Source organism: Eleutherodactylus coqui, chromosome 8 (assembly GCF_035609145.1).
Source record: "Eleutherodactylus coqui strain aEleCoq1 chromosome 8, aEleCoq1.hap1, whole genome shotgun sequence".
Lineage (NCBI taxonomy): Eukaryota > Metazoa > Chordata > Amphibia > Anura > Eleutherodactylidae > Eleutherodactylus > Eleutherodactylus coqui.
This window is the reverse complement of record NC_089844.1, coordinates 10,646,460-10,658,959: the sequence shown is the minus strand read 5'-3', so window position 1 is coordinate 10,658,959 and position 12,500 is coordinate 10,646,460. Positions and strand designations below refer to the sequence as shown.

The 12,500-nt window shown below is 44.3% G+C and overlaps 1 protein-coding gene across 1 annotated transcript in view; it reads left to right on the top strand.

Annotated features, from left to right (window-relative positions):
- Positions 1-12,500, top strand: part of LRP1B (LDL receptor related protein 1B) — a 1,872,788-nt gene that overhangs the window by 1,352,918 nt on the left and 507,370 nt on the right. Inside the window, exon 37 of the mRNA XM_066577770.1 lies at positions 11,903-12,037. Coding sequence (XP_066433867.1) covers positions 11,903-12,037 — 135 coding nt within the window. The remainder of the gene's footprint in view (positions 1-11,902; positions 12,038-12,500) is intronic.

Sequence of the window (12,500 nt, the reverse complement as noted above, 5' to 3'; positions counted from 1 at the left end):
TAAATACTTAAAGGGGTTGTCCCGCGCCGAAACGGGTTTTTTTTTTTCAATAGCCCCCCCGTTCGGCGCGAGACAAACCCGATGCAGGGGTTTAAAAAAAAAAAACGGATAGTGCTTACCTGAATCCCCGCGCTCCGGTGACTTCTTACTTACCTTGCGAAGATGGCCGCCGGGATCTTCACCCTCGGTGGACCGCAGGGCTTCTGTGTGGTCCATTTCCGATTCCAGCCTCCTGATTGGCTGGAATCGGCACACGTGACGGGGCGGAGCTACGAGGAGCAGCTCTCCGGCACGAGCGGCCCCATTCAGAAGAGAGAAGACCGGACTGCGCAAGCGCGTCTAATCGGGCGATTAGACACTGAAAATTAGACGGCACCATGGAGACGGGGACGCCAGCAACGGAACAGGTAAGTGAATAACTTCTGTTTGGCTCATAATTAATGCACAATGTACATTACAAAGTGCATTAATATGGCCATACAGAAGTGTATAACCCCACTTTGTTTCGCGGGTCAACCCCTTTAAATTGTTTTCTAGCATCAGCAAATATTGATACTTTCAGAGATATTAGACAGATCTGCAAAAAAAAATGGATAATTTCTAACAGTTTGTTTCTGTTACATCTATGTTGATTCATCTGTTTTGGTTTCTTCGTCTTTCTTGCTTCCTGTGCCCAATAATTTAAAAATTGATCCATTAAACAGATAACAAAAATAGAACTGAGGAGAAACCTTTCCTTTCGGTTCCGTCACCCTCTGGCTATAATGAAAGTGTCATCTGCTATTTTTTCCACGAAAGGAGAAAACGCAAAGTAGACGGAAGAGAAGCGAACTGAGCGCGACCGAAACTCAGAGAATCCAACTGAAGTCAATGGGAAGTCAAACGGAAGCTGTATTTCCGGAACAGCAGAGTGAAGAGCACTACGCTGCTTCTACGCCGTTGGAATCTGACGCCATGTTTTCTTCTGAATGTAACAGAAAAAAAACCCTTTATTCATACTGAAACTGATCCACGGAATTTCCGTACAGGGAAGCGCCAATCGTGTATGTCTGGTGATTGAATTGCTTATCAGTCTGATGCCAATGGATGGAAATACTCATTGCTTGCTTTCAAAAGAAGAAGGCGAGGCTCGCTACAAAAAGTGGCCTGACCGTAATGCACTTCTGTGGCTGATACATTTCTCAAGGCAGGTTTCCAGCCCTTCCATTCACTGACAAGAAGCAGACATTTTGGTAATCGTGACGAATTGAAAGCTGCAGAACTTTTCATAATACATTGATTAACCTTTATCTTGAAAATCCTTTTTAATTAAATTCCCCGACAAAGGTGAGGATGAAGCGTTGGATTTGTGCAGATCAACAAGCAAGAACAATCTGCTTCATCTAGGCTGCAGGACAACTCTAAAGGGCCCCCCGGTGAATATCCTCAGAGACGGAATCTATAATGTAATCGTTTTATCGTAATGCTTGCAGTAATTGAGACTGCAATATCTATATTATCGGCAGCCCTTACAGCTACATGCAGATTATTGGACCGTAGCAAAAGAAAAGTGTCCAGTTAACGCGAGCCTTAGCGATGCAGCCCTGCTTACACAATGCATAGTACAAGATTTCAGGAAATGTCATATTGGAGGTAGAATGGGGCTATTGGACGTAACCTTCACAATGGTTCTCTAGGGCTTATATTAATAGCAGGATTATGCAAAGGTCTTTGGTCTCCTGAGCCCCAATGCAAAGTCTGTACCAGGCCACCACCTACCATGTGTCATATACACTATGTTAACAAATATTGGACACACATAGAAGGTGGTGATATTCGATTTTTTTCAATACGGTGTTGGGCCATCTTTGGCCTTAATAACTGCAGTAACCTTCCTAGGATGCTTTTCACCAAATTCCCATTGATGTGTGGAGGAATTTTCCTCCATTCCTAGAAGAGAGCTTCAGATAATGATGTGCAGGATGATGGGTGGACACAGATACAGCATTCTAATTGATCCGAAAGATGATTGATGGGATTGAGATCCAGACTTTTTGGCTGGCCAATGACATTTAAAGACATTCTGCTCCTTAAACCAAGCCTATGTGCTGTATGAGATGGGCTCGGTCATGTTGGTAGAGACACATAGATGTACCAAAGTATTGCTACACGACCGGTAATTCCACAGTGTCCAGAATGGACGTCACTGCAACCAATGACCCTAGTTCTTCCCAGCAAAAACACCCCAACACCTTAACACAACCTCCTCCAAACTTCACTGTTGGGGCAATGCAAAGATGCTGGCAACTGCCACATCGGATTGGAAGATGGCCACTGTGATACAACTGTCCACAACACTTGCTTCCACTCATATACAGTCGAGCAGCAACGCAGGTGCCTCTGTGCATTCACTGCTATCATACCGGTCTTGTTTGCAGCCACTAGTCCATGGTAAGCCTTGGCATGCAGTTCCCTACGGATGGTTTTGGTGCTAATGGATGTTTCATTGGCTTGTGGGAATGTTTCGGCAGAGGATGTGTGTGATGCCTTTGCGGCTCGTTTCATTGTCCACTTTCTGTCAGTTTACGAGGTCTCCCCAAGTGTGGCTGCACTGCAGATTCACCAGATGTTTTCCATTTCTCAATAACATTGCCAATCTGTCAGCACTATACCCCGTGGCATTCTGATGGTTCCTATAGTGGAATGTGCCAGTGTGATACTCTCTTTTATAAATAACACTCACATATCGGATTTGCATATCCTTTTCACCTGACAGCACCGGATTGGTGGGGGTCCAATACTTTTGTCAAAATAGTGTGTAATGCTGGTGTCTTTTTATGTGCCTAAGAGGGCTGTTGCGCTCCATGAGGCACCAGATCCCAGGTGCCACTGCACCCTCTGTAAATACACACCGGGGTTATGTGTTTTCCACCTTGAGTGCTTCGGATGAGATGGGTCTTCCACTATTGAGATGAGCATAGTAACATAGTATGTTGAGAAGAGAAATATAGTTCAGCCATCTAGTTCAGCCTATCACCCCTAATAGAGATGAGTGAGCACGCTTGGATACAGCAGTTACTCGAGAGAGCATCGCTCTTCTCAAGTAACTGCTTTCTGGTCCGAGCGTGGTTAGGGGGTGGGGGTGGCAGGGGGTGGAGGTGAGCGGCGGGTGGTAGCGGGGGGTAGAGAGAGAGAGATCACTCTCCCCCCCCCACGCTACCACCCGCTGCTTACCCCCGCTGCCCCCCGAGCACGCTCGGACCAGTAAGCAGTTACTTGAGAAGAGCGATGCTCGCTCGAGTAACTGCTGTTAGACACTAGAGATGACACTCATCTCTAGTGTCTAACCCTCTCTTACATTCTTTTATTAAATTTCTTATAACCACGTCCTCAGGAGAGAGTACCATAGGCTCACTGCTCTTACAGTAAAGAACCCCCTTCTGTGTTGGTGTAAAAACCTTCTTTCCTTTAGGCGTAGAGGGCGCCCCCTTGTTACAGTCCAGGGTATAATAGATGCTTTCCAGTGATAAGATAGTGGGTTTGCCTCTAGACATTTAGGCCTGTGGCAGCCTGTTAGGATACAGTATTATGTAATGCCATAGTATTGGATTATACTGTATGAGTGGTCAAACAATTGCAGTTTCATGTCCCCTGTGGGGACTAACAAAACAATGTTGAACTAAGTAAAATAAAGATTTTCTAATAATTATTAAAAAATGAAAGTTTAAAAATAAATAAATAAAAACTATTCCCAGTCATGGCAAAAGAAAAGTATAAATCTAAAAATGTTAATAAGTCTGCAAAAGTCCAATTTATTAAAATGTCATATTATTAATCCTGCGTGATTAACTCCATCAGGGAAAAAAAATGACAATGGCAGAAACGTGCTTTTTTTTTGTGGTCACTCTGTCCCCAAGAAAAAAATGTTGAAAGCTATCAAAATTATATGCTCCCCAAAATGCTATAAAAAAACTACATGTTCTCAAAAAATGAGCCATCATCCAGCTCTATTGATTTTAACCCCTTACCGCTCCAAAACGTACAGCTGACACCCACGGGCAATAGCTGCAATCAGCCGCGCGGTGTCACAGGGAGATGTACAGGTGTCATGGCAGCCGGGGGCCTTCTGAAAGGCCCTAGGGCTGCCTTGAGAGACTGTCTATCAAGCCCTCCCCATGGGGTGGATTGATAGGCTGCTTGTCAGATTGCAGTATGATGTAATGCTATAGCGTTACGTCATACTGCAGGAGCGATCAAAGCATCGCAAGTTGTGGTCCCCCAGGGGGGCTTAAAAGAAAAGTGAAAAAAAGATTAATAAAGTTTTATTAATGGTAAAAAAAAAAAGTAATAAAAGTTTAAATCACCCCCCCCCCTTTTGCTATATCTATAATAAAAAATATAAATAATGAAAGAAAAATACATACTTGTCCGCTCTATCAAAGCAGCACATTATTTACCCCGCACAGTGAACGTCGTCCGAAAAAAAAAACAATAAAGAACACCAGAAATGCTCTTTTTCAGTCACCCTGTCCCCCAGAAAAAACGCAATAAAAAGCGATCAAAAAGTCGTATGTATTCCAAATTGGTACTAACGGAAATTACAGGACATTCTGCAAAAAATGAGCCCTCGCTGAACTACGTCGGCAAAAAAATTAAGAAGTTATTGCGCGCAGAAGATGGCGGCAGAAAATAATTGAAAAAAATTAAATGTCTTTGAAAAAAAAAGAGTAGTACAGTAAAAAAAAAAAATATACAAGTTTGGTATCGTAGCAATCATACCGACCCATAGAATAAAGTTATCATGTCGTTTTTGTTGCAGTTTGTGCGCCGTAGAGACAAAACGCACTGAAAGATGGCGGAATGTCGTTTTGCTTTTTTTTTCATTTTACTTTACTTAAAAGTTTTTTTAAAGTTTTTCAGCACATTATATGGTACATTAAATAACACCATTGAAAAATACAACTCATCCCGCAAAAAACAAGCCCTCTAGGGGGGGGGGGGGTCAGGAACCTACCTGAAGTTCAGGTCTCAGAGTCGTCCAAAGAGAATCTAGTGTCCACATCAACTGGCCGCTCTAGATTGGTCCATCAGACACTGCCTTGTCTCCCACTGTTGTTAACCGGTACTCGTTCTGGTTCCTAGGCTCGGTCTCACCACCACGAGAAGTAATGAAGCCCACTTCCATCATTGAAGTTTCGCGGAGTGCTGGGGTGGTACAATCGGTGGACCTCAGTGATGTCTGCCCTCGCTTTGCTAACTCTTAGGCTTTAGGCTTGGCCCATCAAAGACACTCATTGTCTCTTTTTAAAGTCCCTATTCTGACTCACTCTGCCTGGGGGCGGGCACTGCCATCCAGAATATTCCACACCCTGCTTGCCAGGGTGAAAGTGTTCATTTGGCGTATTGCACCAGCCACAGGTTGTCCTTCCCAGCTTTTAGGGAATACAGCATTTAAACAAACCTTACCAAACAGTATTTAAAGGAGGAACACACAGACAAGTCCATAGGCTATGTGCCAACCTCTTACAGCTACACTGTTGGGTCTATAGATTCTCCACCTTCAGTGGTCTGGACGAAATGGGTCACCATTATAATGAGGACAGGTGAGGACATCTCACATGAAGTCTAGGAAAAGTCAAGGGTATCCAGTTTTTTTCTTTTTCTTCATTTTTGGTAGTGCCAATTTAAGAAACATGAATCCACTTCCCTGAAGGAGGACATTTTCTGAACTACAACAAAGGGCCAACATCTTCTGTTGGGAAATCTGTAGTGTACTTTGCATAATGTCCTCTAATAACAATATGCTTAGAAACTATTTACTAAATTGTATTTAGATGTTTTTTATTTTAATGCACTCCGATTCTTAAGTGAAGCCTCGCATATGTAAATGCAAATTCTGCTTTCTCTGCTTCCTTCTAAACACAATTTCATGAAACAGGCAAAGTTTTCCATTATATAAGAGTTTGGAGCCAGGTGATGCTTAAATTACCAAAGTAATGGTAGTCGTTGGAAGGCATCCATTTGTTATATAATGGACAGAACGCTCTCTGACAAGTGACAGCTTAAAACTGGGCGAAACAAGGGATATTATAATGACGGCGGCTTATAATGGAGTTTATGGAGTTTAATGCATTATTTTGAATCTATTGCTAGAGGTAAGTAAGCAGGAGGTTCTGCAATAAAGAGGGACGACTACGAACACTTGGTTGCTTCACACGTAGAAATAACATTTCTTTGGCAGTTTTTGTTGTTCACACAACTCTGGGTACAGAAATCGAACCTGATGTACTTTTGTAAATACAAAATAATGTAACAATGTAGCAAAGTTTAACTTGACACCTAAAGGGTTTGTACCAAGGTTGACCACCTATCAACAGCACAGGTCTGATTGGTGAGGGCCTCTGAGGCACATGCCAACCCTAACAACAGGGGTGCCCCCCTCTCTGTGGGCAGTGAAGACGAGATTGAATGGAGCAGCGGTCGCGCATACACTGTTCAGCTCCATTCATCTTCAGTGGGAATACCGGAGATAGGCAAGTGCTTATACTGCAGGTGCAGTTACTTCTGTAGTGACGAGAAGAGGGGGATACTGGACATCCATTCTGGGGATAGGTGTGGGTCTGAGACCCCACTGATTACATTTTTATCACCTGTCCTGTGAATAGGTGGTAAAAGTCATTTTTGGCACAATCCCTTTAAGTGTATAATTAAAGTTCACTTGAATTGCATGTATGATGATAAGCTGATATGGGTATATATTGTGGCTATGACTAATGATAATGTGTTGCAATCCCTTTAACAAAGCTCATTGACATCTTATTAGGTTACTACTACCATATGTCTACCACAATGGTTTGGGCTTAATTGAAGGTGTAAAAAGGCAAAGGTGAAAGCTTTCGAGTGAATGATGTTCTGGTTAGAGATGAGCGAGCATACTCGTCCGAGCTTGATGCTCGTTCGAGTATTAGGGTGCTCAAGATACTCATTACTCGAGATGAGCACCACGCGGTACTCACGCGGTGCTCGTCTCGATTAAACGAGCACTGACCATTGAATTCAATGGAGCCGGCAATACAGCCGGCTCCATTGAAAGCAATGGGCTGCCGGCGATCGCGGGATGAATTGTCGGGAAGGGGTTAAATATATAAGCCCTTCCCTGCAATTCATCCAGAAATGTGTAAAAAAAAATATATATATATATATATACTCACCTGGTCCCGGCAGACGGAGTTCAGCGCGGCAGGCTGCAGTTCTCCTGAACTGCTCTAAACAGCTGTGAGTAGTATTCAGCAGCCGGGGATTTAAAATACCCGCCTGCTGAATGAGCTGCCTCTAATTGGTCACAGCCTGACCAATCAGAGGCAGATTCCACTCACACACCCATTCATGAATTTATGAATGGGTGTGTGACTGCTGCCTCTGATTGGCTCAGCGGGACCAATCAGATGAGAGGCAGCAGTCACTCACCTATTCATAAATTCAAAGGTAGAGGTAAATATCAGAAGCGGCGCTCCAATGGTGTATAAAGAAATAAAGAAATATAGAAAGGGACTCACCGCAACTGTACCGGTCTTGTGGCAAGGACCGGTCAGTTCGTTGGTCCACTGAGGCTCTTTTAGGAAACCAGATTTATGGCAATATGTATTGATGGTCCTAGAACATCCCCTAGGGGAGAGCTGCAGCGAGCGACTCCGAAACAACCGTGTCAAGGAGGAAGAAGATGTATATTAAGAGAGACAAAGAACTCACTTTATGCGCTCCATCAAAAATTGGCAAAGTGTAGAAGTCTTACTTGTTGTGGGGTGCCTGGATTCCTGGCACCCCAAAATCCCCAGAGGCATCGTTGAAACTTCTCTGCCTCTGGGGATTTTGGGGTGCCAGGAATCCAGGCACCCCACAACAAGTAAGACTTCTACACTTTGCCAATTTTTGATGGAGCGCATAAAGTGAGTTCTTTGTCTCTCTTAATATACACTATTCATAAATTCATGAATGGGTGTGTGAGTGGAATCTGCCTCTGATTGGTCAGGCTGTGACCAATTAGAGGCAGCTCATTCAGCAGGCGGAGATTTTAAATCCCCGGCTGCTGAATACTACTCACAGCTGTTCAGTGCAGTTCAGGAGGACTGCCGCTGGCCGCGCTGAACTCCGTCTGCCGGGACCAGGTGAGTATATATATATTTTTTATTTTTACACATTTCTGGATGAATTGCAGGGAAGGGCTTATATATTTAACCCCTTCCCGACAATTCATCCCACGATCGCCGGCAGCCCATTGCTTTCAATGGATCCAGCTGTATTGCCGGCTCCATTGAATTCAATGAGCTAACATTGTTCTTCTCTGCCACAGCTGTTACAGCTGTGGCAGAGGAGAACGATCTTTATGCTGACAGTGCGGGGGGGGGGGGCACTCTTGCCGGTATTGTGGCTTAATAGTCGGACCTGGGAACTTGAGATGCAGCCCAACATGTAGCCCCTCGCCTGCCCTATCCGTTTCTGTGTCGTTCCCATCACTTTCTTGAATTTCCCAGGTTTTCACAAATGAAAACCTTAGCGAGCATCGGCGATATACAAAAATGCTCGGGTCGCCCATTGACTTCAATGGGGTTCGTTACTCGAAACGAACTCTCGAGCATCACTGAAAGTTCGACACGAGCACCCGAGCATTTTGGTGCTCGCTCATCTCTAGTTCTGGTAGAAGCACAAACAGATTTGTTGAATTTTTGAATTGTTGGATAATAAGTAACTGTTAAAGTTTTTAGAGGGTGCAGCATAAGACAAAACCAGGAACTAAAAGGGATGTTTGTGATGCTATTGTTGGCTACACATTACAACATAACATCCAGTATAGCAGTAATGTCAGGAACTTCCACCAGCTGCCAGCCACCTCACGCTGCAACATATGGGATCACAATAACCCCCCCCCCCCCCCCCCCTCACCTGATATCATGGGGACTCCTTCTTATGGATATTTATGGCATTTTATGTATATCTGACATAAATGGTCTTTGATCAGAAAAGACCTTACTGGTTAAAGGTGTTGCTCTCTGACTGCTCATGTGACATGATTGTGAGTGATGGCCTGCAAGAAGCAGAAAGGAATCTGTTGAATTTAGGAATTGTTGCAGAAGAGCTATTGTTAAAGTTTTCGGAAGGTGCAGAATAAGACAAAACCAGGAACTAAAAGAAATGTTTGTGCTGCTACTGGAGACAACCCATGACAACATGACTATCTAGTAGCATTATCAGGAACTTTCCATCCCATTTACGGCAGAATCATCAGATCTGGAACCACTGTGCCACACACTGATTTGACTTTGGGTTTTGGGCAAAGTCTGGAGGTGACAGCCTCTCACGCCAATAGTTGGGATCTGGGCTTTGCTGTGGTGTTACATTAGAAGTGGCTTCTGACACAACTACAGATGTAACTGTGGCACTTGAGTGTCTGAATAGAGGTGAACTCATGGGAGTCCGGGATCGAGGCAGGTAGCCTATACCCCAACACAACAGGCAGTCCAAAGGTCAAGGCACACAGAGTAGGTTCGGCACGATACAAGCAGGCCAGGATTTGGGACAGCAGCAGACGAGAGACTGCTCAATAAAACAAGCCTGGGTCAGAAATGCAGAAAGTGGAGTAGCTGGGAATGGCTAGAGCCAAGAACTAGGACACCAGAGCCAATGAAAAGCACCTTCAGCTGGACAAGCTGCTTAGCACCCTCTTTAGGGAAAAGGTGCTTGATATAACCCAAGGTTCTCGGGGACTGGAAGGAGACAGAAATGCAGGACGTGCACAGGCACTTTAGGAATGTGGGCATGTGCATACACGCACCCTTCAGGCAGCAGAGGGAGGGAGGACGGGTGAGGAAAGATGGTGGCATCTGTGACTCACAACAATTTGCAGGCTTAGACTTGCCCGCAGGGAACAAGTGAATCTCCCAGTAAGCCCTAAACCAGCATCAGTCCCAAGCCCCCCACACAGGCAGTACATGTGCTGCACTACATACAGATATCAGCTCGTCTATACATCCATGTTATAAACTGGATAGCTTATGTGTTTATATAGAAACAATATGGTTGATATGATATATAAGGGCCAGTATCCTCCCTTCCTGGGCCACGCCTTCCCAACAACCGTTTACCAAGCATCACGCAGCCCTTTGCTACTGCCTGAGGCCTGGCATTGTGTGGCCATGTATGCCCGGGTCACAGAGCTGAGCGCGCCCTTAGTTCAGATCAAGAGCCAGGGAGAAGGCTATTCAGGGGGCCATCAGGACAGAAACAGTCTGAGGCAATGGCCAGACCGCCAGGAGTCTAATGCAAATAGAAGGGGGGCATGTATTATTTGCTTGTTGTGCTACAGTGGGCCTCAAAATATATTTTTCTGTTGGGCCCTGCACCCCAGTCTGACACTGACAGTTTGCATCACCCGCCAGCCATGTCAGAATGCTACATGCGGGATCATGGTACCCCTACCCTTCCCCTGATAGGTGGGCTTTGGTCAGAGTATCCTTTACGTAGACAAAAATTAATTACAGTTTTTATTAAATTGTTACTGGGCTGTTTTCGGGGGAAATTCCTAAAAAGAGTACAATTGAGCGCTAAACCAGCAGCAGAAGGGAATGACATCCGACCATAAATCTGGAGAGATCAGAAGACTCCTGGCTGTGTTTCTGTAGTTCTAGTCCGGTGCAGAGGCTGAAGAGCTGGATCCATTACCTCTGACTACAGCAGGAACATGTATGGAGTTAATGACTTACTCTATATTAAATGTGAAGCCTTCAGATTACGATATTTAGCTAATGAGGACGATGACTTTCACAGATGGACTCTAGAAAGCAAGTTCAGCTGAACAAATGTGCTGAGAGGGGAGAATAGTTCTACAAAATGCCAGAAGTTATTTTGGCTCAAGTAAAAACTGCCTTGTTAAAAGTGAGAGCGGAATATCCTTCTATTAAGGCTGAGGAGCGGTCGCACATGGTGTCACTTATAGCAAAGAGGTTCGCTGACCGCTGACACGGATTTTAAATGAGTTAATATTAATATAATTTTACTAATTATCTATACGGCTTGTCACTAAACTCAATAACAAATGAGATTCTGCCCGGTAATTGATTTGACTGATTTACAATGCAGATATGGATGTTTTATACTTAGAGTTTGAAGAGATTTCTGGACAAAACTATTGCAAGTGGCTGCAAGCAGGCAGGTGTGTTCTTACTGCAGTCGCCAGCCTTGGTATTGCAGGTCAAGGTCCCATTGAAATGAATGGCAACTTGGCCTGCAATACCAAGCCTGGCCACTGCAGTAAGAACTGAGCTGTCTGCTTCCTGCAGAAATCAGCTCTGGGCTTCAGCAAACAACTGTGTGGTGGGGGTTCAGGGTGATGCCCCCCGCCCATCTACTACCGATGATCTGTCCTAATGATAAGGCATAAATAGTTACCAGGTGGACAAACCTTTTAATTAGCCTGCTTTCTGGGCTTATTTTCTCGGGAAGGTTGCACTGTTTATACCAGTTTTTGGTATAATTTGCCCATCTCTCATTGTTTTGGAATGCTCCTGGGCCAGCAGCTCTCCCTAATTATAATATACAAGTTCATTTTCACTTTGCCCTTGGGGCATACACCATTGATCTCTAGGGGAGCTCCAGCCGATTTATTTGCCCCGTTCCTGATTTATATAGGCACTATTCTTTTTCTCAAGGATTCCTTATGACTTTATGAGAGACACAATTCAGACATGTGGCGTCACATGCTGTATTACAGAAGTGGGGTGATGTGGTGTATCACGGGTCCATAAAACGGTTATAAGTACCCATACCTTAATGCAGGCGCCTCTAAATAAACTTGTGTCTGTTTTCTGCCTTCACACGTCCCACTTCCAATATATTTGGGATTATTTTAACCGATTGTCTTCCTTTACAGGGAACGACACGATCTACTGGACTGACATGGGATACAATAAGATCAGCCGCTCCAAACGAGACCAGACCTGGAGAGAAGATATCATCACCAATGGACTTGGGAGAGTGGAAGGAATAGCGATTGACTGGATAGCTGGTAGCTGCTTGTACCGCCTCTGTCGTTCAGCTCTCTCCGAAGTGCTTTTACATGTTGCCAGTCATGATCTTTAAAATGTTTTTCTGTTCCTTTATACTTATTTTTTTTAACAAAAATGACATATTTGTGCACCTAGGCACAGCCGAGCATAGAATCAATTTCTCTGCCGGGGAGTCTCCCACTGACATTTTGGGCCTCTAGATATGTGTTTTTAATGCCGCCGATGATTAAGTAGTAATAACTTGGTATTCTTCTTCTGAGAGCCGTTCGGGCAGAAATACATCTCAGATGCTTCATGCCTCGAGTTATGAAGTTTCAAAATATGGTGCAGCATAAACCTGTATTCTCTAGACAGGAGGACTGTAACTCTGCGGAGACATTTGTTTCAGTTGCAATTCACATTGGAGGATTTTTTTTTCTTTCAACGGCTTTAAAATGTCCTGCCCGACAGAGAGGCAACTGG